The sequence below is a fragment of the Ailuropoda melanoleuca genome, chromosome 6 (genome assembly GCF_002007445.2).
Source record: "Ailuropoda melanoleuca isolate Jingjing chromosome 6, ASM200744v2, whole genome shotgun sequence".
Classification (NCBI taxonomy): domain Eukaryota; kingdom Metazoa; phylum Chordata; class Mammalia; order Carnivora; family Ursidae; genus Ailuropoda; species Ailuropoda melanoleuca.
This window is the reverse complement of record NC_048223.1, coordinates 17,989,459-18,017,162: the sequence shown is the minus strand read 5'-3', so window position 1 is coordinate 18,017,162 and position 27,704 is coordinate 17,989,459. Positions and strand designations below refer to the sequence as shown.

The 27,704-nt window shown below is 43.8% G+C and overlaps 1 protein-coding gene across 15 annotated transcripts; it reads right to left on the bottom strand.

Moving 5' to 3' along the window:
• Positions 1-463: 463 nt before the first annotated feature.
• Positions 464-27,679, bottom strand: BTD (biotinidase). Of its 15 annotated transcripts, XM_034663663.1 has the most exons (9): positions 27,549-27,679; positions 25,000-25,157; positions 22,715-22,802; positions 20,965-21,116; positions 14,904-14,960; positions 10,661-10,807; positions 8,025-8,289; positions 2,859-3,008; positions 464-1,900 (listed from the first exon to the last, which is right to left on the bottom strand). In XM_034663663.1, the coding sequence occupies exons 7-9, from the start codon at positions 8,271-8,273 to the stop codon at positions 728-730; spliced, it is 1,572 nt and encodes a 523-aa protein (XP_034519554.1). In that variant the 5' UTR covers positions 8,274-8,289; positions 10,661-10,807; positions 14,904-14,960; positions 20,965-21,116; positions 22,715-22,802; positions 25,000-25,157; positions 27,549-27,679; the 3' UTR covers positions 464-727. The 15 variants fall into 15 exon arrangements, with proteins under 15 accessions (XP_034519554.1, XP_034519555.1, XP_034519556.1 ...); XM_034663664.1 differs by lacking the exon at positions 14,904-14,960; XM_034663665.1 differs by lacking the exon at positions 20,965-21,116.
• Between the last annotated feature and the right edge of the window lie 25 nt (positions 27,680-27,704).

Genomic DNA, 27,704 nt, shown 5'->3' with positions numbered 1-27,704 from the left:
CATGATTTATTAAGGTCCCTGGAATCCCTGGATGAGCCACGTTGTGCAGAAAGAATCCTCTTACTCATACTTTCCCACTGCTGCTCCTCTCTTCAGTACTTATTTCCAGCCTCCTCTCTCTCGCTCACTCGCTCTCTTTGGGGCACTGCGCTCTTTCCAGTTACTATGAGTCCTCCCTGACACATTCCATTTATTGACAGACAGATGGAAGGAAAACTTCCCTTCTATTTTTAAAAGCTGCTTCACGATCCACGTTTCTGATGTTGCCGATAGCTCTGGAATTACCATTTCATCTGGACAGAATTCTGTTCATCCAGAACGGAAACGGGCCCACGCAGCCATTTCTAATGCAGCTTTTGCTTTGTTTCTTACCTTAAACGGTGTTTGAGGCTTGAGACACTTATATGTCCTGGGTCTCACTCAATCAACAACAAGAACAAGGAAAACACACAAAACCCACCGCTTTGTAGATGTGTAAAATATAAACTGACATTTATTTTTGTTTTAGCTCTTAAAACCAATTGTGAAATGAGAGACTTGCTGTAAGAAGATGTGGCTTGGAAACAATAAATGTGAGCAGAGAATACCAAAAAAGACTCCCTAATTCACATGGAAGAGGAAGTAGGGGGACTCAGCCCTCCCTACTTCATCCCACAGCCCCCACGATGGGCTCTGGGGCAGAAAGGTGGTCCCAGTGCTTGTGGGCTGTAGCCTGGGCCACACCACCCTAGTCCCTCTCATACAGCCGCCCGTACAGAGCTGCCGTCACCAGGCCAGAGGACAGCCCCCTCTTCCTCAGGAAAGAGTGGTCACTCTCCCAGCCAAACTGATCCGGGGTTTCTAGGGTCATCCCCGAGGTAAGAAGCAGAGGAAAGATATAGGAAGTACTGAAGTTCCCCCACAGGTGAAACTCAAATCTCCCTGTGGCCTCTGTGATCTCCTGTCCGCAGGTGTCAAAGCCAAGACCCCCACATTTGACCAGGGCGCAAGCTTGCACGTAGTAAGTGCCGTGCACAGTGTGAAGACCGTCAAAGACCCCCAGGGCATACAGCTCGTTGGACAAAGTGGGCCTCCGGTACAGTAAATAACAGCAGAGGCCATTGGCACAGACGCGGAGGTAGCCCTCCTTTCCCCACACGGGGACCAGGGTGAAATTGTCATACATCATCTCAGAGTGAAACGTGGGAGCAGCGTTCATGTCCCCTTTGGTAGCTCCGTCACAGTGGACTTCCTGAGCATCCTTCTCACAGTATGGATCACCAGCCAAGAGTTCTAAAAACTTACTATGGGATGGGTCCATTTTATCCGTGGCGGTCTCTGTACCAGTGAGACCCAGTGGGTTTTTGGCTACTTGTGCAATTAGAAGATGACCCCTGGAGTCTTCCATGTCATGGTGCCAAAATGACTTCAGAGGGCTGTGTATACCACTTCCGGTCATCCCCAGAGACGAGTGGTGGATGTTAGCAGCTAGTAAGTTGATGCCAAACGCAATGGCAAAAGCTCTCTGAATCTGAATGGCTGCCAAGAGTGGGAGCTGGTTCATCCAGGCAGTCGGGTACACGACGTGCTTCACCTCAGAGTCTCTGAGGAGTCTAATGGCAGGGTCGAAGAACAATATATCAAAGCAGGTGAAGATGCCAAATTTGCCAGCAAAGGGGGTATCAAAGATGATGTGATCCACTTCGACAGGGGTGTCAAAAGCGGCCTCAAAATAGAGGTTGTGTTTGCGGTAGCGGTCAACAAGGGTTCCGTTATTGCTGAACACAACGTTCGTGTTAAACTGGTATCTTCTGTCATTCGGGCACCCTGGGTCATTGCTATGACAAGGCTGCTTCGTCCCAAGATTGGCCACCAGGAACATATCTCCCTTGATGGCCATACAACTCAGGCGCTGGAGGACCTAAAGGAAAAAAAAGTATAAATAAATGAATTTTTTTTTAAATCCTGCCTTTTATAATTTTAAAATAGAAAAGTACCTCTATTGTGTTTGTAATATGTAAACAGCTATCATAAATCAGTAGAAAAAACACTACAGAAAATGTGCACAGGATATGAAGAGATGATTCATAGAAGAACAAATACGAACATCTGAGAAGATACTCAACCAGATTAGTAACGACGAAATGCAAATTAAGATCATGAGCTCTGATTTCGAACCTTCATGAGATCGGCAAAAATTCAAAAGATTATTCTATCTTGCATTGACCAAAGGGTGGGAAAACAGGCACTCAGACTATTACTAGGGAAGTAAAGTGAAATAAAGATCTTTTAAAAGGGAGATTTGGTACTCTTCAAAATAATTTAAAATGTGCATATCCTGTAGCTGAGAAATTCCATTTCTAGGACTCTTACCTTACAAAAAAAACTTGGGCATATTTACAAAAATGTATGTACAAGGATATTCATTGCCACATAATAGCAAGAGTTTTTTTAATAAAAAGCATATAGCATGCTAAAAAAGAGAATGTCAGTAGCTATGAGATGTATAGAAAAGACTGCTGATGGCAGTTCTGTAGGAAGAGAAGTAGGCTGATGAGTGGGGTGTGTGTGAACATGGACTTCGTGTTTTTTGGTTTTTACTTCTGATTGATTCGTTTGTTTTCTAAGCATATATTCATGGATTTCCTGTGTAATTAATAAATAGAACAACCCAGAGATGAGTAAAGGCCCTGTAGTTCCAGGCATTATTTAACTGAATGAAAATGTAGCACAGGGAGTTTGGGGAGCCTGGCTTTCCTTTTTAGGATCCTAGGGTCTCCTTTCAGTCTCATTTAACATGGCTTGGCTTTGGCCCCTGGCGTGGTTCATCTCTGCGTGCCTTCAGCCTACTGAGGAGGAAGGCTGGGACCCTCACGTACCTCTGTGTCAGTGAATCGGTGGGGCTCCAGGCATGGGTTCCACCTGACCAACCGGGGAGATGGCATGAAGTCCAAAAATGGGTAAACAGATGTTCTTGTAAAGTTGAATCCGTGAATGCCATCTTCTGGAAACACTATAATCTGTACACCCTGTAAGTCAGAAACATCAAAGTATCGCGTGTTATCAGAGAACAAGAAGCCCTCCTTCTCTCATTGGTTCATTCTTTCATTCCCTCGTCTGACAGCCATCTAGCAGCTGTTCTGTGCCAGGAACCCAGAGGTATAAAGAGAGCGGCTGGGCTCTCCTTGGGGATCTTAGTCTCAGGGAAGCCGTCTCACTTGGCCTAATTGTGAGGGAACAAAGACAGAGGGCTTTGGAAACAACCATTAACCATACCTGAGGTTGTGTCAGGGAAAGAGGGAATGAGTGAGAGGGGAGCAGAAGGTGGGTGTTGGCCAAGCAGACAGGAGGGGTGTGGAGTTCCTGGTGGTGCAGTGGAGGAAGGGACCCAGTACAAAGGCCTCGGGTACTGGGCTAGGTCACAGATGGGGTGTCTCCAGCCCAGTGGTTTCCACTCACTAAAAATCAGATGGGGAGCTTCTGAGAAAAACACTCTGCTTGGGAGCAGTGCTCGGTCCCACTCCTAAAAAGTCTGTTTCATTTGACTATTGAAATCCCTGGATGATTCTTTTCTTTTCTCTTTTTCTTTTCTTTTCTTTCATTTCTTTTTTTTTTCTTTTTTTCTCTTTTCTTTCTTCCTTCCTTCTTCCTTCCTTCCTTCCTTCCTTTTTCTTTCTTTCTTTCTTTTTTCTTTCTTTTCTTTCAGATTTATTTCGAGAGAGAGAAAGAGAGCAGGGGTAGGGGCAGAGGCTGAAGGAGAGAAAGAATCCCAGGCAAACTCCATGCTGAGCGTGGAGCCCAATGCAGGGCTCGATCCAACGACCCTGAGATCATGACCTGAGTGGAAATCAAAAGTTGGATGCTTAACCGACTGAGCCACCCAGGCGCCCCTCCCCGGTGACTCTAATATGCAGCCAAGTTTGGGACCCACTGGACTGGTGGGTAAAAGTCAAGTGTGTTGATTTCGGCATAGAAATAAGGATTTGCTCTAACTTGCAGTTCTCCAGCTGGAAATCAGGAGGCTTCCTTCAGAAATCTAACCACCCAACAGGCTTTGTCCCACACCTGGAGACACCCACTCCCTGACTGTGATAGCCTGGGGCTCCTGTGACGTCTGCAATAACCTAATGAGATCCAAACAAGTGGGGTGCCCTCAGCTCTCAGCATCAGGGCCTCCTCCTGCTGCTCTCCAGGTACACAGCTTAAAGTGTCAACTTGAAAGGTGGAGGAGGAAGGCAAGAGTAGGTCTGAATCATCTAAAATAAGACGCAATTTGAGTCATTTATTTCTGGAATGCACTGCAAACTTTGTAATATTTTTTTCTGGTTAAAAAGCTTCAAAAGTTGAACTGTAGGAAACTCAGAAAATATTAGTTAATATTAGTTTAGTTTTTCATTTTTTCTCTATAATTGAGATAATAAATATTATAAATAAAACAAGACATGTTTCCCATCTTGACTTTTCTCACTACCTAGAACCTCAAGACTACACAGATACCTTCAGAAATATCATTTGCAATGGCTACGTTATATTCAAGAGGCCACCACAGTTCACCCTTTATCAGTGGATCTCTGTCTTTATTGTTCCCAGCTTTTGGTGACCATCTGCATCCAGGGTGCTCAAAACACTTACTGAATGAGTGTTGTTCACAAGTCTTTGGATCTCTGATTATTTCTTTAGAATGAAGTCTTGCAAGTGAAAATACTGGCTCAAGGAGATGAAGAGTTTTCCGTTCTTTACACTGCCAAACAGCCTTCCAGAGAGATGGTGCCAGTGTATACTCCCTCCAGGGGAGTGTGAGACTGGTCATCTTACAGCATCTTGTAAAGCAAAGTTATTGCAAAATGGGAAATAGAGCAAGATGAAGAATGTCTGCCTTTCTAACATATACCAGGGTACTGTTTAACAGGCTCAAGGATTCTTTAGTGACTGTATCACTGTTTGGCTTTGTTATTTAATAGAAGATCACCTCAAAGATGATAATTGCACTGCCCTCTAGGATGTTAGCTAGTTTTGTATTGATTCGCAAATTAATTTCAACATTCATTTGGCTGAGTAATACACCTCTGTTCCTCAAATGCTGTGGTTTTTTTTAAGATTTTATTTATTTGACAGAGATAGCAAGAGAGAGAGAGAGAGAGCAGGAGTGGCAGGAAGAGGGAGAAGCAGGCTCCCCGCCAAGCAAGGAGCCCGATGCGGGACTTGATCCGAAGACCCTGGGATCATGACCTGAGCTGAAGGCAGATGCTTAACTGACTGAGCCACCCAGGTGCCCCCCAAATGCTCTTTTGACCAGCTTTACCATCTTAACTGATTTCTTTATTAATCAATGAGTTAAATGACAGCTTTGACACATGTCCATCCTATATTTGTATTAGAGGCATGTTTTTAACTTCTTGAAAATTATACTTGGACAAATGTTTTCCTTTGTTAAAAACAAAACTCTGAGAACATTGAATGGTTCCCTTGGACAACAGCACTTAAGTTATGTATACATATTAGATTAATACTAAGGTTAAATTGCATTTCCTGAATACATATTTTCCAGGAATAAGAAGAGGAACCAAACCTGAGCCAGGGCAGAACTCTGGGTCTAATGTGATTTGTGAATACCACTCCATCTAGAAAGCAATCAGCACTCCTGATAAACGAGCAATTCTCTGAGGGACCTCAATGAGATCAAGAACTCCTGAGGAATTCAGGCTGCCAACCCAGTTGACTGACCAGCCTAGTGTCTGTAGTTGAACTCCTTTGCTTCCCCATAAATACCTCTACCAAGAGGGAAATATTTCAGTTGGCTTGTTCAGGAACCCCTGCCTTCCAGCAAGTTTGATATAAAAGTCTGACACATGCTTGGCATCAATGTGTCTTAGAAGTTGCTTTAACACATATAACCACAAGGGAGCCGAGCTGTCTGTAAGCACTAAAAATGATCAGACCAACAACTTCATCCCTGCTCTTGGACCACACACAGAGAAGGAAAGATGCAGCTGGCATGGGTTCAACAAGAGCATGGCAGAGGTGTCCTTCGGGGCAGATTCTCAAACGGCAGGGGATACAGTCGCCGTCTCTGGGGTTCAGAATGGTGTTTGCAAACATCTTAGAACAGTCTATGGACAGGATGGAGAAGCACGAGGCGGCTGATGTTTCGGCGCTGTGCAAGCAAGCACCCCTGCACAGAATGCTCCGGAGTGGGTCTGTCATCAGGAGGTCTGAGGGCACAGCCTGGGATTTTTTTACACTGACTTCGGCGTAGACATCAATGAGGTGTGTATCAAATGTGTGAATGACGTGAAGGTAACTGATATGTAAGATGTCGGTAAAGATCCCCAAATAGCCCAACAGGCTGGAATGATGAAATTTCACAGCAGAAACGTGAAGTCATGCGCTCAGGTTAAAGACGTTAACTTCGTAAGTACAGCATGGCACTTGGCAGCATGCGTGTCTGTGTGTCTGAAAAAGGCTCAGAAGTGTTGACAGCAAATGCCTTATGAATCCACAGTGAGATGTGTCTATCAACAGTTTTCTGGGGACAATGTCTCCAATGAGAATGGTGCTAGATCCCCTACCCCTGCCCTCCTCAGAACAGGGAGAACTTCCTACAGCTCTGAGTGCACAGATAATCTGTAAAGTGTTTGGTAGAAGGGATTTGTAGCCTAGGGGAGAGATGCCGGGTTTGGGGGTGGGGGGGGTGGGTCACGACAGCCGGCCTCAAATCTGTGGAAGACGGCACACCATGGTCAGGCCCTCAGTCTGCTCTGTTTAGTTCAGAGGACAGAACGATGGGAAGCAGCTGCAGGGAGGCCAATTTTTCACTGAAAGGAATACCTTGCCAGAAGTCCCTACTCTCTCACGAGACAGTGAGTGGTGGGCTACAGTAGGCTTTTAAAGGAGAAACTGGATGTGGGGTTTGAACAAGAGAGGAGCGTCTCCCATCAGAAGAAGCTGGACCAGGTCTTTAAGTTCCCTTACAATATTTTATACATGTGTCTATTTTTTAAAAAATAGCCTATAATTTTATACACACACAGACACACATATATATTATGGGTTAGAATTTTAAATGTAGCACGAGAGAGTGGCTGTCCTGGCCATCCTGACCGCCCTGAACAAAGACAGGGGCCGCCAGGGGCAGGGCCTACTGGCCTAAGCTGTTCTGGCCTCTGCGCTCACAGACGGGAGGTTGTGCTCACATGGGCTTTACCTGCTGTCAGGCAGGGCAGGGCTTCCTCACGCGGCAGCGCTTGGGCTCCCTACCACCCGGTGAGAGTCCAAACTTCCCTTCGGTTATGGGTTTCCCAACAGGGCACTTTCTTGCAGTCACATCTGGCACCCACATTTCCCCTGGTACCCCACCCTTCCTGGCGGGAACGGCGCGTGTGGGCCAAGCAGGAAGCCTTCACAAAGGCTGGCACCGACCTCCCTGTGTCCATCTCCGTATGTCTGCAGAGTTCTCAGACTATTCATGGTCTGAACAGGGACCTAAAACGAGCCCCAAATAATCTGAAGGTGGCAAATAGCAGGCCTGCGGGTGCCTACTATTTTCAGTGCCTCGGAGAGCATGAGAGACCCTCGTGCCTGGTAGTTTCCAGATTTTTCTGTGCATGGGAATCCACTGGGGAGCCTTAAAAAAAATCCCAGTACCAAGCCCATAGCCCCTCCGACTCTGAGGGTATGAGACCCAGGCAGCCACTGGGCAAGCAGTCCCTCTGCACAGCCACATGGAGAACCAGGGATCTAGCCCTGGCTTCTCAGACATGATGTGGAAAGCAGCACCTGGGGGTCTTGGTACAATGTTGATTGATTCAGCAGGCCTGGGGCGGTACCCAAACTCTGCATTTCTCACAGGCTCCAGAGGGCTGCCGAGGCCGGCTGATCCAAGGACCACTGAGTGTCGAGCCCCTAGCCACCTGACTACTTCTGCTCCGCTTTACCAGCTGGACTAATTTTCCAGAGGGGCTGCAGGAACCACCGACTGAGAGCCAAAGAGTGATCTGCCCTGTTCTACCAGACAAGCTGGGGGTCCACCCTGGAGCATTTCTTGCCTTTTGGGCTGCGATCATCACTTGCTGTTCATAGATGTCGAGGTTCTGGTTCATTAGCTGCAAGGCCTGCTTGCGGCTCATGACAGCCAGCGGGTCGGGAGTCAAGATCGACTGGTGCTCGTACACGGCGGCCATGTAGTGTTCAGCCTCATGGTGATCGGCCACGCGTGGCTCCGTGGCATGGACTCCCAGGGCAACCACATAACAGCCGCAGAGGAAAAGAGCAAGCTGACGGCTGGCTCCAGACATAATGCAGACCGTAAATCTGGAACGTAAGGAGGCAAGGGGAAAACAGCTGAATAAAGAATCCTGCCAAGAATGTGACTTTCGCAGCTGTGATTTATTAGTCCCAGCAATTAAACCTCCCCACCGTGATACCGCAGCTCAAAGATTTGTTTCATGTGCCTAATAAAAGAGTATGTGTTTCTCTCCAAACACGTAGCGAGCTACATTTAAAATGGCTCAGGGTGTGAGTCTGGTTTTAGAACGTTTCCAAAACAGACCCAGTGTTTGCCACGATTTTCTTACCCAGGATTCAGCAAGACGCCAGCACGTCACTACTCGCCTTCCTGGCCACACACTTAAGTTTTAGGCAAGAATGATTACTGTGATTATTTTACATAATGCTGGGACATAGTCCACATCCCACCGACCTGCCCTCTATATGCACAAGCACGTCGACCATCTACACCAGCTCTGATTGTTGTGATCCCGATAACACGGCTCGGCTTTCCTGGCCATAAAAATCCCATGGATTAAAATTCTCCTGGTCTTTCCTTGGTCAGTAATAAATATAAAGGGTAAGTCCTTCTTAGCACAGCGTTCTTTATTTGGTGCAGAGAAGCTGCTGACTTCTATTTAAATGCCAGTATCTACTCTGTTATGGGCAGGTAAAAAGAAGTCTCCCAATCAAAGCACTTTTTTCCTCCTCAGTGAATTTACAATTATCAGTGCACATCATCAGCTTCTCAGCCTCTGTCTCTGCGATTCCAGAACTCTTACTCCAAAGCATAATCATTTGGAAATAAAATCGTTTTGCAGCGATAAAATGCAATTTTCTAGAAAATAAACTAGAATTTTCTAGAAAATACACTAGACTTTTCTAGAAAGTAAACTCGGCTTTGTAGGTCCTACCATTAAGAGATTAGAGGTAAATTAGGTCAGTGACAATGACATTTCTGAGTGCCCTTTTTCCCAAGAACAGGAGTTTTTATTTTTAATAGTTGTGTGTTACTATGTGCCTTACAGCGAATCGTCCAATTCTGCCTTGAAAAGCAGCCTGGCCTTCCAGCTGAAGGCCCTCCCCTCGACACACAGATCCACCAGGGGCTGTGCCAAGACCGGGCCGCTTGCTCTGTGGAGAGGTTCTGGGGCTGACCAAGTGCCCAGGAATCCGGATTAAACATCAAGATAACAGAGACAAGTCAAGGAATCGTATCTCTGCTTTTTAAAAAGACAACGACACCCTGTACAAGTCTGACTCATAACTCCCATGTTTGCATTTTTAAAACCAAACTCTCCAGGCCGCAAATTTCCTTTTATTTTCTTCTTATAAGTTCCAGAAACAAAAATAGCCACAAGTATTTTCAACAACGGAACAAGGACTGGGGATGCTCAGTCAGGATCCTTGCAAAAGCAAACACTTCTCAGGCTGAGCAGGGCTCCTCCCGCCTGCCCCTCACACTGTTCCTGTTCCTTCCCGCCCCAGGGGGTAAGTGCGCCAAATACCACACCCCGGGCTTGGTGCCATTCATCTGGGACACTGAGCAATGTTTGAAGATTAGAACAAGGCACCTTTGAGTAAGCAGTCATGAGTTTTTGAGTAAGAAACAAAAGTATAATTGATAAGCTCTCTTATCTGAATTTTGCCTCTGAAGACCAGCAAGGAATAACTTTAAGTCTCAAAATCTAGTTTCCATTCCTCCTCTGGCTCCATAATTATGATAATGGGGAGTGGCTGGGGGGGGGAGCACTTTCATCTTCAAAGACACATGCCCTGTATTGCTCAAGTATTATGGAATGGCCTCACTAAGAGGGGGGGAAACTGAGCCTGGGGGTGGGGTGAGTTGTGCGTGCGAACCAGAGTGCCCAGTGGAGTCTGGTCAGGAGTTCCTGGGGCCCAGAGCGGTGGTCACAATGTCCCCCATTCTCAACTAAGAGTGGTGTGTCACCGATTTACTTGGGGACAGAGAACATGTGTTTAAGTCTCCGGACCTGCCACATAGTAAAACCAGGAAACTGGAACTGGCAAGATACCACATTTCTTTCTGTTTTGAGAAAATAAAATTTAGATTATTTACAAAAGGTGCCTGGTAGGAGAGCTGTAAATGGCAATCATTTGTGTGTGAACAGAGGTGGGCTGATAATGAGAAGTTAGGCGGATTCTACCAGGGATTCATGTATGAAAGAAGCAAGCTTAATGAGGTAGGAGAGAATGAGGAATTATAATAAAAATAGCTACAACAGTCAGTTCGCCCTTCCTGAAGAGTGGGGAAAGAGCAGCCAGTCGAACCAAACTGGCAAATGCTGGCTTTCCCTCTTTATTTGGCACTACACAAATGGCTCAGGGAAAACCAAACAAGGCCCAAGGCAAGGGCATACCAGGTGGGAGAGGGTGACAGGGACATCATCCAGACCTGGTTTCCAGGAGTTCCCAGGGGCTGGCTCACGACAAAAAGCCAAGTGGACTGGGATGTGGGCGCTCCCTGGGAACAAGAAGGTTCTGGAAGCCCTGGTGTTCTTGGAAACCCAGGAACAGATCTCTCTTTAGAGTTGGCCAGGACCTGCACGATAAACAAAATGGTGAGTAAAGGTGTACACTTAGCCTGAAAAGGCAGATACACATCCTCTTCCGTCGGAGAGCATTTGACAGGCAAGCTCAAACCGCAGGAAAGCCCGGCGTGAAGGCCCCATCTAGGTGACAATGTGCCTCCACACCCCGCTTTGTCCATTCTCTCACCACAAACCTCTGAGATGGGGGCACGGGCCCGCAAGGTGCCCTGAATCCCCCTGCCAGGAAACAGCAGAGCCGGAAGGGTGCTCACTACAGACATCCTGGGACACCGGACTGTGAGCCAGATGCAGGCACAGGTGTCGGGTACAGCCGTGACCAAGCCCTGCCCTTCCTCAGCTAGCGCCCCCTCAGGATGGATGAGGAGATGGACCACAATCAAATCAATCCCTAGGATGTCCTATGGCAGCAAGTGCAGAGGAGAAATAAAGGCAGGAAAGGGGTCAGGGAGAGCCTGGCCTGGGTGGGGGACAATTTTAAACAGGAGGTCACAGAAGCCTCAGTGAAGTAAGGTCTGCCAACAGTGAGAGAGGAGCCATGTGGATGCCTGGGGGGAGTGTCCCGGGCAGAGAGAACAGCTGGGTCAGAAGGCCCAAGAGGGAACCTGCTGAGTGGCTTCAAGAAACGGCAAGGATGGGGCGCCTGGGTGGCTCAGTCATTGAGCGTCGCCTTCAGCTCAGGGCGTGATCCCAGAGTCCTGGGATCGAGCCCCACATCAGGCTCCTCCGCTGGGAGACTGCTTCTTCCTCTCTCGCTCCCCCTGCCTGTGTTCACTCTCTCGCTGGCTGTCTCTCTCTGTCAAATAAATAAAATCTTTAAAAAAAAAAAAAAAAAAAGATACGGCAAGGAGATGGGGCACCTGGGTGGCTCAGTCATTTAAGCGTCTGCCTTCGGCTTGGGTCATGATCCTAGGCTCCTGGCACATGCTCTCTCTCTAATACATAAATACAATCTTTTAAAAACAAAACAAAAAAACAACAGCAAGGAGAGCAGTGGGCTGGAGCCCAAAGCAGAGGGAGGTGGCAAAAAATGAAGTCCGAGAGAGAAATAGCAGGGCCCCCTCCCTGCTCTCTCACACTTCCCACAATTGCCCTGTCCTCTCCCCTTCTCCTCCTGCTGGAACAGCCCATGAGATCCAATTCAAGCCTAAGTCAATCACGACACTCCTCTGCTCAAAATCTTCCAGTGACTCCCCACCTCACGTGGAGGAAAAGCCACAGACCTTACAGCCTGCCGATAGGCATGATCGAGGAGGCAGGAACTCACTGACGGTGGGGAAAGACTGGCTAGAGTGACATCTTTAAGTGAGCATCCGATCTTTTCACTGCCTCAGAGAAGCCCCTGCTTCTCATTTCCCCAGGAAAAATACTCCTCTGACCCTAATCCTGGTCAGGCAGGTTCTTGTGGTCGGTGAGAAAGAGAAATCAAAGTCTAAATTACATGGCAATCTATTTTGTGGAAATTTGCTAACACGTCAGTCACTAGTTATTTCTGTACATGCGAACTTTTATTTCCACCCTGCTAAGTGATTCATCTTGATAATTAGCTGTATTTCCTTCCTTGCCATACTATTACAAAAGTATCTTTTGCAATAAAATGAAAGGATTATTATTAAAGTACTCTTAATAAGTTCAGAGGCAGGTATACACATTTAGAAATGTATATATAGAACTACTGATCATTTTAATTAAAGTTCTTGTCATTCTTTACTTGTCAGGGAGAATAACAGGCCCAGGACTGGGAAAAGAGGCAGCAAAAGTCAGCAAAGGAAATGGCATATCCTGTGGAACAAAGCCGGAGGGACCTGCCAAGTCATTAAGGAACCAGCTCGGTCTATGTTTCTGTGTGTATCTGACAGAAGTCCCCGAAGACATTGTAAGGTTCCAAATAGTTTAAAACTTTTTCCCATGAAGGTCGGGATATCCTTGTCTAGATCCTTTTATGTAAGGTGAAATAATGTCCAATCTCCACCTAATTTAGATAATCTGAATTTAAAGAAATCCCCAAAGAGACCTTTTATTTCCTAGAAAGCCTCTTGTTTTCTGGTTCTCCCCTCTGCCGCTGCTAGTCATGAGCTGATCCATGACTGGCCCCTGGAATAAGAAGCCCCACAGTGGGTTAGCTTGGACAGTTTCATGGAAACCTATCCACCGACAAGACTTTTGATGTCTCCATTGGAAATGTCAAGTGTAAACACTTGTGAGTGGCAAGTGATGATGACGTCAAGAATCAAAGCTGAACTTAAAACAGCGAATAAATTACCCAGTCCTCTGAACTGACCTGCTAAGTTGTGATTTCACTTTTTAAAAAATTCCACCTATTATGAAAAAAAAAGAGAGACTGACATACGAAAGTGTAACTTTGGACCAGACCTTAGATGAGGGCCTATATCTGTCTCGTTTACTAGTTTATCTGAGGACACCAAATGAGCAATTAAAAGATCGTGACACTTGAACCTAACTATAAGTCATCTCTCTTTTCCTGAAATGGAAAATTACCTTCATAACTTAAGTCAAATAAAACTTCTCCCTGAAATGCCCAGGTGTTTAATGCAAGAAGGTGCTTTGTTTTTCATTTTCTTGGGTGGACAGAGAGAGCCCAGTGGAGACCGAGTTTACAGGTTCACCACTGCCACCGTGTGGACAAACTGAGGATCATCAGCCCGAGTTGGTTTGCTCTTCAGTAACACAGAGCAAAGTGATTCTTTTTTTTTTTTTTTTTTTTTTAAAGTTTTTTTTTTTTTTTTTTTTCNAGGAGCCTGATGTGGGGCTCGATCCCATAACGCCAGGATCACGCCCTGAGCCGAAGGCAGACGCTCAACCGCTGTGCCACCCAGGCGCCCCAGAGAGCAAAGTGATTCTTAAGCAATAAATGGGACTGTGTTTTTCCTCCTCTCCTTCTCCTTTTCATTGATAACACTTCATCTATCTCTTTTACGGTGAAAAAAAAAACAAACAAAAAAAATTGATTTTCCAAGATGTGGGCCTCATGAAAGCTGTTTTTTATTTGCCATGCTTCCAGGACCTAGGGCATCTTCTATATTCACGAGTTGTAAATTTGTTGCGATTTTTTTCTCTCACAGCGGTACACCCCATAGGATGTGGAGTGTTTCCTTTGTTTAAATAAAGTTCCTGATTTTAAATGAATAGAACAAGGGCAATAGATAGATATTTTGTTATATAGATAGAGAATCCATCTATAAACTTAAATTATACATTTATAGATAAATACAAGGTAATCTGAAAAATCTATGTTCTGCAAAAATATATCAGTTTCCTTCTCAAAAACATATCTGAAATACTTAGGGGTCAAAACTGAATCACTGAGGATGGAAGTCAAAAACAGAGACTTTGGCCAGGGAGCAGGGAAAGAGCCAGAGAAGGCTTCTTCTGCTGCCAGTCTTCAGAGAAAAGAATGACGGGGCCATTTGCGGCCACTCTGCTCTTCTGGAATATTTACAGCTTCCAGCTAGGCTTCACCTTCTTCATCCTCCAAGAATGATCATCAATTTCTCTGAAATGAGCCTCAATGAATGTCAGCAAGAAATTATTTTTCAAAGCCCTGGGGAAGTTTCTCCTCCATTTCCTTGTTGGAAACTAGAGTCCTTGGAAGAACCACCTTCTAGACAATGAAGACCTGAAGGCTGGACATCTAGGAGAAACACAACCCGTGCATGGAACACATGATGTCCCAAAGCCACAGGTCGAATTTTTCCAGGGAGATGTGCTCAGAAATGTGGGCAACGTCAAGGCTCTTTGTGATATTAAGTGTCTGGACACAACATCTCTAAGGGGGAGAGGGTGAAACATCACCACAAGTCCATCACCTGTGCTCTTATGCACCAGCTCAGTTGTGAAAAACCAGATCCCAGGACCAACACGATGGTGGAGGTGCCCAGGATGCAGACCACGAAGAACAAGGGGATGGGTACTACAGCCAGAGAACCATGTTCCCCAAGGCAAAAGAACAGCCCTCCATAAAATAGCCTGGAAACACTAAAAATGAATGATAGTAGGAAATGTGAAAGAAACAACAACAAAGCGAAAGCAAAACAAACCACTAGACAAAACGTGCCAAAGTCCACTTACTTTCTCCTGTGGAGAAGCCAGGAAGTATATATTCGGGGGAGGCACAGTCAAGATCACCTAGAGAGAGACAGCAAAAGGCCAGCAAATGGGTCCAAGTTCTATGGGTTCTGAGTATCTAGAGAGGATACTCTTGACACGAGCATGGTGGGAACGTGTGGGTGAGCCACAGCACAGGCAGGTGGTCAGTGGTATTCAGTTAGAGGGCAGTGCACGGTCAAGAATGACAGTGACCTTTCAGCCTATTCACTAACTTTTCTGTCTTCTCCACCGATGGTATGGTAAAGGTGTAAAGAAATAGTCAGTATCTCCACCTTTCTCTCTCTTCCTGGAGGCACCAAGCGTGTTTGTTTTCTTCTGCTTTGGTTAGACCAGTAATTTCACGTGTGCCTCTGGCAAAGGTCCTAGCTCGGCCACAGCTGCATCCTGGTTACTAACACAAGCCCTGTTGCCTGATGCCCTCCAGACCTCCGACTGGCCCTCCTACGTCCTCCAGTTTTACTTGGCAAGAGGGTCCAGGTCCCCCAAGCGCAGGGCTTTCTGAGGCTGGTGGAGGTGTAGAGTTGGATGGGAAGGTCTCAGACTCTCCCATCATAGGCTGGTGCTACACTCCTCAGCACGAGGGGCAAAGCAGAGAAGAGTCAGCTCTTCTTCCGAAAGAGATTACTCCTAAACTTGAAGGGGATCAATATCCAGAGCCAGGATTTAACTCAAATTGATTTTGTCCAAAAGCCTACTTCTTTTTGTTACTGCACTCAAAATAATGGGAGGAAGCATTTGATTGAATAAGTGATACTGGGATGACTGAATTACAGGCAATTTTTTAAAAAGATTTTATTTATTTATTTTAGAGAGAGAGAGAGAAAGGGAGCAGCAGGCTCCCTCCTGAGCAAGGAGCCCGATGTGGGACTCCATCCCAGGACCCTGGGATCATGACCTGAGCCAAAGGCAGATGCTTAACTGCTGAGCCACCCAGGCACCCTGAATTATAAGCAATTTGGAATTAAGTTTAAACATCTTAGGCCATATGCAAAAATAAACTCAAAATCAAGAGTTAACTATTGAAGGATAGGACAACTAGCATAAATTAGAATCTGATATCAGATACTTGATTAAACCACTTTCTGAAATTTAAAGCAGTTAACATAATAGAAGAAACAGATTGACAAAAATTTACATGCATAATATAAACATCAAGACAACAGTTATAAACAGGCAATGAACAGGAACACATTTAAATGAGAAGAAAATAATCATAAACAAACACTTTGAAAGATTTTAAACTTAGGTGCAAAATAAACATTAACTGGTACTATTCCAAGGCATTAAATTTGGAAAAAAAGTAAACTAGTAAAGTGATAACTTTACTGGGGGAAAAAAGTTTGACAATTCCTCTTATGAATTACTTCTCTGTAATTCTTCTCTGTAATTCCTATTATGAATTACTTCTCTGTAAAGTCTACTTCTGGGACTTTATCTTAGGAGTCATTCCAAAAACAAGTTAGTTGAAATGACAGCATATCATGGAAGTAAAGAATACAGGCTTTTGAGTTTCAACATATCCGAGTTCAAGTCTTGGCTCTGATTTACTCATTTCATAACCTTCAGTAGATTATCTGTGATAACTAAGCTTCCGTTTCTTCATCTCTAAGTCAGAAATGAAATACCTGACATAAAGTACTTAGTGTTCAATAAATGGACACCACGTAAAACTGACTCCCGACAGGTCAAAGTTGGAAACAAACAATAGTCAATGTGAACAAAGTTATGAAAATTCATGTATATAAACCAGGTAGAACATTAAGCAAACACTGAAAAGACAGCAATGAAGACTCTGCTGATGGACTATATTTAAGACGTGCTAAATAAACATACAACAAAAATGTTCCTATATTTACAGTGAGAATAGCTAAATCAAACATAGACACAGGTGAACAAAGCCTGGAAAAGAATGTGAATTAACGAAAACATAGCAGGTCATCTTATGGGGACTGAAAATGTTTTCTTCAGTGTTACCCTGTTTTGCCAATAAATGAAAAACACAAGGAGAAAAAAATAAACAGCTGAGATGTCTGGTATATAGGCTGGCGTACAAGGAGCCTAGCAGCAGCCCTCCCATTGTCGGTAAGTCAAACCCTGAACGACCTGAAAACCAACAAATCGTCTTCATGATTTCAGGGAACTGAGGTGGAAATTAGAGAGACAGACAGCTGGCTGCCAAGCATCACCCTTACTGCAGCAGCAACCTCCATGGGGACAAGGACTAGCACAGGGAAACTCCAACTGTCACTGACAAACTTCGGAGGCTCAGGGGATCCCACCAGGGTTAAACACTGCAGGAGGGCCAGGCTTTTGTGAGTTTCACCTCCAGGAGCTCCACACTCTCCCAGGGAGCACTGGGAAGAAACCTCCTGTTTCTGGCACGGACAAGGGGAAAGCAGCCAGAGCATTCTGTTCTTCAAGTGGCCTGCCCTCCAGAGAAACGGTTTCACCAGAGCTAACTGATCAAGGTCGTATCAGAGCCTGATTAACCCAGAGGAAGGGCAAATGCACACCTCTGGCCGCCTCTCACCATCCCATGAATTTGTGAAGTTCACAGTCCAAGGCACAGGCTCTCTACGAGAGACTCCTGCCGCTCCAACACCCAATTCCACTGGGCTGAGCATCTAAGGAAGAACTAGGAGGGTATCCAAGTCAGTGTAATCAGCTTTCCCCAAAGCCTTGCCCAATGACTTCATTTAAATTGCCCTGGCCCCTAAGGGGACTCATGAGCACTCCCAGCTACAAGGAAGGCTGGCAAGAATGCTGCATTACCAGGTGCCTGGGTGGTTCTGTTGGTTAAGCCTCTGGCTTCAGCTCAGGTCATGATCCTGGGGTCCTGGGATTAAGCCCCACATCAGGCTCCCTGCTCATCAGGGAACCTGTTATCCTGCTCCCCTGCTTGTGCTCTCTCTCTCTTTCTCTCTCTCTCAAATAAACAAATAAAATTAAATTTAAAAATGCTGTCTTACCATCTTGAGTAAGGTCAAGTTTTGCCAGATAAAATATAGGAAGCCAAGTTAAACTTGACTTTTGGATAAACAAGTATATTGGGACATCCTTATGCTAAAAATTATTTATTGCCTATCTAAAATTCAGGATGTCCTGTTTTGTTTTTCTGAATCTGGCAACGCTACCCATAAATGACCAACCAACCACTATCATGACCTCTACACTTATCACTTCCTTTAAAAAAACAACAATAGCCTTTTCACCCAGTGTGCATCCTTAGGCATTATAGTTTAGTCTTTCCTATTTAAAAACATTGATAGAGTCTTTAAGTCTCTTTTAATCTGTAAGTTTCTTTTCTGTCCTTTGTACTACCATAAAATCAACTTGTTGAAGAAGCCTGGGCATTGGGCCTATCGGTTTTCCAAAAGAATGGATTTTGTTATTGCAAATGCGTGGTGAGGTTCAAACTTTTCCTCTTTCCTTGGCATTTCTTGTAAATTGGTAGCTGGATCCAGAGACTGGGTCAGACTCAGAGACCATGCCTTTGGCAAGACTATGGATGGTAATTGTGTATTTTCATCACAAGGCACGTGTGTAACTCTCTTCATAATCTTAGCACAAAATCTTGATACTTAATGCCTTTATCTATTCACTGGGGGTTGCAAAATGTTGGCCTTCTAATTCTATCACTATACTTTATTAATTGGACTACTTTTCATAAAAAGACATTCTCTTTTATCTGCAATTTCATTATCTAGTTGTACAGTGCATACAGGAAAGGCAGGATAAATGCTAGACTCTCTCTCCCATTCTTTATAAAATCAGTTTTCAAGATAATGAATTGGTTCTCCATTATTGTCCGAAGGTGACCGATTTTTAAAACTATCATTTATGAACGCATATATCTAAACATATTTGATGAGTTTCTCTCCATTGCCATTATTATTGTTATTGAAACTCAGAACTATCCCAACCGTGGCCAGCCTCTTTGAGTTGGCTATCGATTCCTCTTGATAGGACCCTAGAAGTCTCTAATAGCTTCTTTGTAATCTGACATCAAACTATGTCCCAAGCTTCTCTTGCACATTTCTTGGCTCAGGTCTGGAACTCATCATTTCTCCAAAGAGTCTCAAGTCCAAAACTGATTCTCTGAAAAGACTAGTGAAATTAAACAAATCTCCATCAAGAATGATCAAGGATAAAAGCAACAAATACGCACATGCACATAAAGAAGGACTTAAAAGGGAACATCGCAAAGATTTAGAACTGATTATTTGATGTTCGGGAACAAATGTATGTTGAATAGATACGTGGATGAAACACAAAACTTTCTAGGAAAATAAAATTTACCAAAATTACAAAACTTTCTAGGAAAATAAAATTTACCAAAACTTTCTAGGAAAATAAAAGACCAAAAAAAAAAAAAAAAAAAGAGCAGACCTATTACCCAAGAAAAATTAAATTCAAAGACTTTCCCCAGAAGCACCAATCCTGGTCTACTTTTCAGGGGAATTCTCCCAGACCTTCAAGAAAAAGATACATACTGTATCTTTTTTATATGAAGATATTTATACATACATATTTTATACAAACTGTTCCAAAACTTCTCTTTAAAGATTTATTTATTTGTTTTGGAGAGAGAGCGCATGAGCGGAGGAGCAGAAGGAGACGGAGAGAGAATCCCAAGCAGACTCTGTGCTGAGCACAGAGCCCAATGCAGGGCGTCATCTCATGACCCTGAGATCACAAGCTGAGCGAAACCAAGAGTTGTACACAACTGACTGTGCCACCCAGGTGCCCCCCAAAATTTCTTAAAAAGATGGTATAACCTTGATACCTACACTCTAAGGATAGCTCAAGAAGGAAAATACTGGTTGACCCTCACACTTAAACACAAATGTAGAATGCCTAAATAAAAATAATAGCAAATTGAATTAAGCAATGTATAAGAAGAGAATCATCATCATGACCAAATTGGGTTTATTACAAGAATGATGAATCATTTAATATGAAAAAGTATACCAACTTAACCACTGTATTAACAGATTAAATGAAACAAAATGCCACTTGTCAGTGCCTCTGATCTGTGTTGTACTAGAGGTCTTAGGTAGTACATTAGGACAAGAAAAAGAAATATATAAGATACAGGAATAAGAAAAGAAAAAACCAAACTTTCTTTGATGATATGATTATCTACAAAGAAACCCAAGAGAATCTATGAGCAAATTATAATTAATAAGAAAGTATAGTAAAATACTTTAAAATTTAAGACCAACATATGAAAATTAATTGCATTCTAATACAGAGGCCCCCTAAAACTAGAAAATGCAAATAAATAAATAAAAAGCAAGGTACTTAGGAATAAATATAAGTATAATGAAATATTTTTATGGGAAGACATTAAGGAAGAATAAAATAAATGGAGAGATATGCTTATGGCAAGAAAGACTCAATAATATAAAGACATTGTTCTATCCAAATTAATCTATAAATTCAATATAATTCCATTGGAAATCCCAAGGAGTAATTTATGGAACCTGATAAACTGACTGTATAATATGCATAAAAGAGAAAAAGGCCAAGAATAGATCTGGTAGGCAGAATAATGGCCCTTTAAAGATGTTCACATCCTGGGGCACCTGGGTGGTTCAGTCCAGCGGCTGCCTTTGGCTCAGCTCATGATCCCCGGAGTCCTGGGATCAAGCCCCACAGCGGGCTCCCCGCCCTGGGGGGGGCCTGTTTCTCCCTCTCCCTGCTGCTCCTCCGGCTTGTCCTCTCTCTCTCTGTCACATAAATAAAGAAATAACATCTTTTTAAGAAATGCCTAACTTTAAAAAAATTAAAAAAATAATAAACATGTTCACATCCTAATCCCCAGAGCCTGTGAGTATGTTGGGTTACATGGCAAAGGGGAGTTAAAGTTGCTGAAGAGCTGACTATAAAATGGAGAGATTATCCTGGATTATGGGGGTAGGCTCAATGCAATCACCAGTGTCTTTATGAGTGAAAGAAGTCTAAGAAGGAGAACCAGAGGGATGGTAGCATGGGAAGGTTTTGGCCTGATATCGCTCACCTTGAAAATGGAGCCAAGAATGTGGGAAGCCTCTAGAAGCTAGAAGGAAGAAGACACGGATTCTCTCTTAAGGCCTCCAGAAAGGACTGCAATCCTGCCGATACTTTGATACTATCCCAGGGAGACCCACTGCAGAGTTCTGAACTATGGAACTGTAAGATAATAAATTTATGTGGTTTTAAGCCACTAAGTTTGTGGTAATCAGTTATAGCAGCATAGGACACTAATTACAACAGACAGGATGGTTTCAAAAGAAAAAAGTAGAAGGACTTTCCTGCCAACATGAGACTTATTTTAAAAATATAGAAATTAAGATAGTGTAGGATTGGTGTTGGGATGTAAAAACAGCAGATTCCAGAGACAGGCCTCACATATATGGAAACTTTACATATGTCAGAGATGACATTATGGATCACTGGGATAAGAATGAACTATACCATGATGGACAATGGATATTTTGGGCAATTCTTAAAAAAAGATTTTGTTTATTTATTTGAGAAAGAGAGAGATAGAGAGCAGGAGTTGGGGGAGAGGCAGAGGGAGAGGGAGAAGCAGACTCCCCACTAAGCAGGGAGTCCCACTGTGGGGCTCGATCCCAGGACATGACCTGAGCCGAAGGCAGACGTGTAACCGACTGAGCCACCCCGACACCCTTTTTTAATGTATTTCTTAAGCTAGGAGCTGGGTACATGTGTATGTATCAATTCCTGTTCCTATTCATGTGTCTGAAAGTTGTCGTAAATGTTAAATATAAACAAATTTTAGAGTGAATAAAACAATAACTCAAAGGTTATGATACAGACAGAAGTTTAAGAGCTTAAGCTCTTCATCATGAAGCGGTCCCTCACTTGGGTTACACCCCAGCGGTTCAACTCCGAACCCTGGAAATCAGTCAGAGATTCTGCCCTAGAGTAGATTCTTTGTTTTGCTGACACAGCAAACAGATTAAAAGCAAACAAAACAATAAGGTACAATTTAAAAAGCTAAAGGAAGGGGGGTGTAATGAAGGCTAATGGCCAAACAGAAGAAACATGAAAATAGAAACATTTAGCTCCGGGGTACCATACCCAGTGCAGGCCACCCCCAGGTGTGGAGTTCGATCACACTGAGAAGTACTAGAGTACCGTTTCTAAGCCATTTCAGATAAATCTCCCATGTCCTCATAGCATGACAGAGAGTTGTCACCATTTCTGCTGCACTTTACACGATGTAAACGTGTTTATTAGTGATTGAATGGTTGTTGATGCTAAACTACCCTAAATTTATTTTTTATTTTTATTTATTTATCTATTTTTAAGATTTTATTTATTAGAGAGAGAGACTGCGAGAGGGAACACAAGCAGGGGGGGAGCGACTTAGGGAGAAGCAGACTTCCCACTGAGCAGGGAGCCCGATGCAGGGCTCAATCCCAGGAACCTGGGACCATGACCAAAGCCAAGGGCAGATGCCCAACGACAGAGCCACCCAAGGGCCCCAAACTACCCTACATTAAAAAAAAAAAACAAAAAAAAACCCCACAACCAAACACACAATGGATGAAGATAAAGCTAAAAGAGGGAAACAATGTTTCTTCAGTTTCTGCCCCAGGGTGCTTCCAGCTCTAGTTCTGGGTCTGGGTGGCCACTAAAATGTGGAGCAAAGCTGCTTGCCCATCCAAGCCAAGGGCAGAAACCCCAACTTTCTCTAGGTCACAGGACAACCGGGAAAAACTCCCAGCACTGGTCCCCTGCTAAGAGGCATTCAATCTGACCTTGACGTCTCAATAATAAAGCTGCTTTTCACTGGTTTTGCTTCAAGCTTCTTTCAGAGCTTTGGTACTTTGCAGTCCATAAATTTAACTAGAAGGAAACAAAATCAATTTAACCTATTTTACTCAAAGAACCATTTTACTATATAGTCTATTTTCTACTGTTTATTTTAATGTATTGCTTACAGCACATTTCCTGCTGTACAGTTTTTGATGTTGGTTTTAAAAACAGTGTTCTACATAGATGTCCCTTTTTTGTTATTGTTGCTTTCTTTTCATTGGTATTTAAGATATTTGGTTTCAGTTTTCCCTTCCTTTATTTCAGCCAATTTTCTTTTCAGCCATTCTATATTACATCACCAATAACCCTAATTCATTTCTTCATTTGATAACCAAACTCTTCCCATCTTGATAAAATATGTTTGTGAGAGAATTTCTCAGAGGTGCAGCTGGTGTTCTGTGCTTTAAATAATCACAAGGATTTTTACTGTCCTTGTTAGCTTACTGAAATTAAAACATACTATCATAATTTGGGGGCCCCAGGAGTTACTACTATCTTTAGAAGCTGATGAGAACAAAGGCAAAAGAAATGCAGCTTAAATTAAGTCTCCTTACTCTGCAGCCCACTAATAGATCCCTGAGATGTGCAGAGCGGGACCCTCCTTAAGGAAATCATGACTGTCTTAATGCCTTCATGTTTATGTGTTATTAAAGACTAAAAATAACCTTATCTTCACAAGGTCCTAAAAGCCTTGCTTCAAAATTCCTTAGACACTTATTTTACCTTTATCCCTCCTCCCTCCACACTCGACTAGTAATTCCTCTTCTCTTCCCTTTAGTTTCATTTCCTGGGCTTTTCAAGGAGTATGCTGGCTCTTATTCAAACAACTTTCACTTCGATTGCTCAGGCTGCAATCCTCTGGACCGTGGCTACTCTATGGTGAGGGAAAAGCCTGCCTTTTGGCTGGAAATTAGTACACTGGCCTGAATGGTATAAGACCCAGAAACTTGATGCACTCTGTTCCTGTCCTTCTGTTTGTTTTTCTTCTTTATTCCTGTCCTTAGGCTTGGGACAGCCTCTTAAAGTGACTAGGACGCCTGCCAATCTTAAGACTCCCATGTGAGGTTTCCTCCTCATTGGTCTAATGTGATCCCCTTCACATGTCTGGTCTAGCCACTTCAGGCCACGAGACTTCCACTCAGAGCTGGCCGAATCTAGTATCTGATTAAATTAAAACCCCATCGGGGACCATTTTCCTAGGGAAGTCGGCTGTAAGGACTATATGTGTTGGAATGTTGCTTAGATCATGATGGATTTCTATCTTTACTGTTTTTCATCAAGGTCCTCTACTGACTACTTAAGTTACTAAATTGGGTAATTTCCCCTTGTAAAACTTTTCTGTTGTTTTCCATGGGTTAGAAATGGCAGGTTTTTCACAGCATGGCAGGGCACAGGATTTTGGTATACTCACCAACACCCATTTGTAGTCTAGAATGCAGTGGGAAAGAGAGGGGACGCAGGCAATCCCTCCTATGGGGCCTTTACAGCAGGGAAGGTAATCAATAGTGATTTTGTTGGAGGGGCACATCTGGTTACTTGGACACCAGAACCCCCGACATATCCTGCATGGGACACTACCCAAGGGTCGGGAGCAATTTTTGATAATGGACCTTCTCTAGGCTTCTTTGGTTCCCGAGGTCTCTCCCATGGCATGCCTTTTTAACCCACTGGAAACAATTTGGATTGCAAAATTTAAGAAAGAACCGATCTTCTTTTATAACACTGCATTGCCTCAATATACATCTATCAGATATCTTCTGCAGGAAACAGGGCAAACGAACTGAGGTACCCTATATTCAGCCCTGAATGGCCCTAAATCAGGACGTGATTTAAGGAGCTCTTGCAGAACGTGTCTGACCACTAACCAGGCTGATAAACTCCCTCCTGATATACTGGATGATTGTCTAAACAGGCCTCCTCCAAAAAACCCAGGTTGCTGGAGGAAACACAGGCCATCCCTAATGAAGGGGATGCTGACTCTTTCTCCCTGTTCCTCCCAGTAGACTCAGGTTACTTTAGTTGTACACTTTGATGACTGGCTCTCCTGTTTAGAGAGCATATTATCATTATGTTAGCCTTTTCTTTTTAAAAAAGTTAGACTTATTCCTTCTTTGACCTCCTTCCATGGATAAACAAAAGCAAATGAAAAATTCCAATAAAACATCCAACAAATAAAATTCCATGTCTACCACCAATGAAAGTAATAAAGAATATGGTTAATGCTTACAAAGTCTGCATGGAAGGGGTCTGGATAAATCACAGAAGAATCCTATAATCACAGTTGGATTGAAAGGAGTTGCTCCCAGCGCCTGCTAATCCTGGGGAGGAGGACCGTCATCACTTCTGCTCAGTCATCAGACCAAGTGAACAGTGGAACGTTGCACCCTGAACCAAACACAGAGAGGTGAAAGCAAGTTTAGACAGTCTCATTGACTTTTCCCTTTGCTAAAGGACAAAATCCAGTCAAATGAGAATTTATCCTTTTTGCAAAACCAGTTAATGTGAATTCAGGGGCTTTGTTCCAATTCATAGTATAGTTTTCACCACGCTTTACACGGAGTGCTTTTTTTCGAGATTCTTTTGACACAGAAGTAGACACAAGGTTCATCAACTTCTAATCAACTATATAGTCTGTGATGCAAGTGTCAAACTAGCCTCGAACCTGTAAATCCAAACTAATCAGTATTACTCTGGTAACAGGCAATCATACATTTAATTGTTAACATATGCCTCTAGCGTGAGTACAGAGCTAGTGGTTCCAAGACGAGCTGCAAATCAAGATAACATAGCAGCTTTAAAAAATATATAGGTGCCTAACTTGTTCTAACACACTAATTTAAAAAATATGGTGTAGGCCCAAGGAATTGTATTTTTAAAAAGTTTTCCAACTGATTATGATGCAATGGGAGTAGACTGTCACATAGGTACTAGTATAAACAATACTACCTGATGGGGGGGGCTCCATGCTTCTCAAACAGAGACAGGAGACAAACAACAGAACTACTCAAAGCCACACAAAGAATATTTTGCATATTTCTGGAATGTCAGTTTCACTTGACAGGTAGTTTAAAATGTCATTTTTATTTTGGGTGGTGATTACACAGGTATATACAATTGTCAAAACTTATTTAACATTTATGATCTGTACATTTAATTGCATGTTTATTTTACCTCATAAAAAGATAATATTTATATTAAAATATGGATACACTTTGGAGTGGAATGCAAGATTTGCACTTATGTTTTAGAGGAGCTCTGAGCCATCAAAGAAATCTCCCTCTTTAATGGGCTGGCTACCTTACAAAGGCTAGTCCCCGAATCCAAAGAGGCCACTATCACACTCCCTCCTGCTTAGGGTGGGAGGTGAAAGGAAAACCTTTTGAAAGGGCCCGGGACTATGGTTTGAAAATCTCTGGGTTTAAAAATCCTTTCACTTTCAATGCTTTTCATTCATTTCTCTACCCATTACCCACTGTCCTCTCCTCTCTTTACCTTTCACATATTACTTGTCTTTTTGCTTTAAAACACTCAAAAATCCTCAAAAATTTAAAGTCACTCTTTGTTATGGAGACGGTTTAAAGACTCGTGGAGTCCACGCCCACAGAAATCACACATTGCAAGCATCTGTTTCGGCTCAAAAATGCGTGGTTTTTTTTAAATTTTATTTTTGAGACACCCCAGCGCCCCTCAAAAATGCGTTTTAAAAGGTTATCAGCTACAGGGACTGGTCGACAGGGACTGAATCTAAGAACTATGAAAACCCACATTTCCTGATTTTGGAAAAGACAAGAACGGAGGGAGAGTGGAGAGGAAGAGTGTATGAGTAGCAAGAGTTAAAGAAAACAACAGCCAAAACAAACTAGGTTCAAGAGTGCCTGGGTGGCTCAGCCAGTTAAACATCCAACTATTGATACTGGCTCAGGTCTTGATCTCAGGGTCGTGAGCTCAAGCCCGCCTAAAGTAACTAGGTTCAAGGGTTCCTCCTCGTCTCCTGTAGCCTAAGAGTACAAGTTTGGGATTCTGAGAAATGGTGCGAGCAGTTACTTTCTATCTCTTGCTTATAAATTCGGTGTCAGGGGCGCCTGGGTGGCTCTGTCCTTAAGCGTCTGCCTTCGGCTCAGGATGTGATCCCAGAGTTCTGGAATCGAGCCCCATATCGGGCTTCTCCACTGGGAGCCTGCTTCTTCCTCCCCCACTCCCTCTGCTTGTGTTCCCTCTCTCCCTGGCTGTCTTTCTCTGTCGAATAAATAAAATCTTTAAAAAAAAAAAATAATAAATAAATAAATAAATTCGGTGTCCTCTCCAATATTGGGGTAGAGAACATACACATCCGTTTATGGATTAACGTGTACTAGTTAATTCCTATGTTTCACGAACTGCATAGTTGTGGAATTTCTTCAAAGTTATAAAAGAGTGTATGAACAAAAAAGCACATAGCAAACGTCTAGGACGCAACACGCTGAACTACAAGCGGACCCAAAGTCAACATCGCACAACTCTAGGCTCCACCCAGCCCACCAGGGTCCCAGCAGCCTTTGCGAAGCCTGCCCTCAACCCCTAAGGCTTGGGGGGAACGGGGGGGAGGGAGAGAGGCCGCGCGCCACGCCCCCTTCCAAAGGCTCCTAGCCCTCCTGCTGCCCCATTATGCGCAGGCGCCACTTGCCTTCGCAGGCGCCACTTGCCTTCGCAGGCGCCACTTGCCTTCGCAGGCACCCCCTGACGGCTCCGGACGGTAATCAGGGAGGGGCGAGAAGCCTCCGAGGTCTGGCGCCTCACCTGCTTGGCGTAGGCCTCAGACTCCTGCTAGTCCCGCCTCCTTCTGATGCTCTGACCCGGCGACTGGAGGGGCTGGGGAAACGGGACGGTTCTGATTGGAGGAGGAGTGTGTTTACGTTCTCACCTCACCCCGCGAGCCGACTAACTTAAGCCCCG

What these genes read in the sequence shown, in the direction of transcription:
- BTD (XM_019795418.2), bottom strand. An exon ending in TGATGATCGCAGCCCAAAAG is followed by an intron (nt 3,009 to 8,024) that starts GCAAGAAATGCT and finishes TCTGACTTACAG; the next exon opens with GGTGTACAGATTATAGTGTT. An exon ending in ACCGATTCACTGACACAGAG is followed by an intron (nt 1,901 to 2,858) that starts GTACGTGAGGGT and finishes TTTTTCCTTTAG; the next exon opens with GTCCTCCAGCGCCTGAGTTG.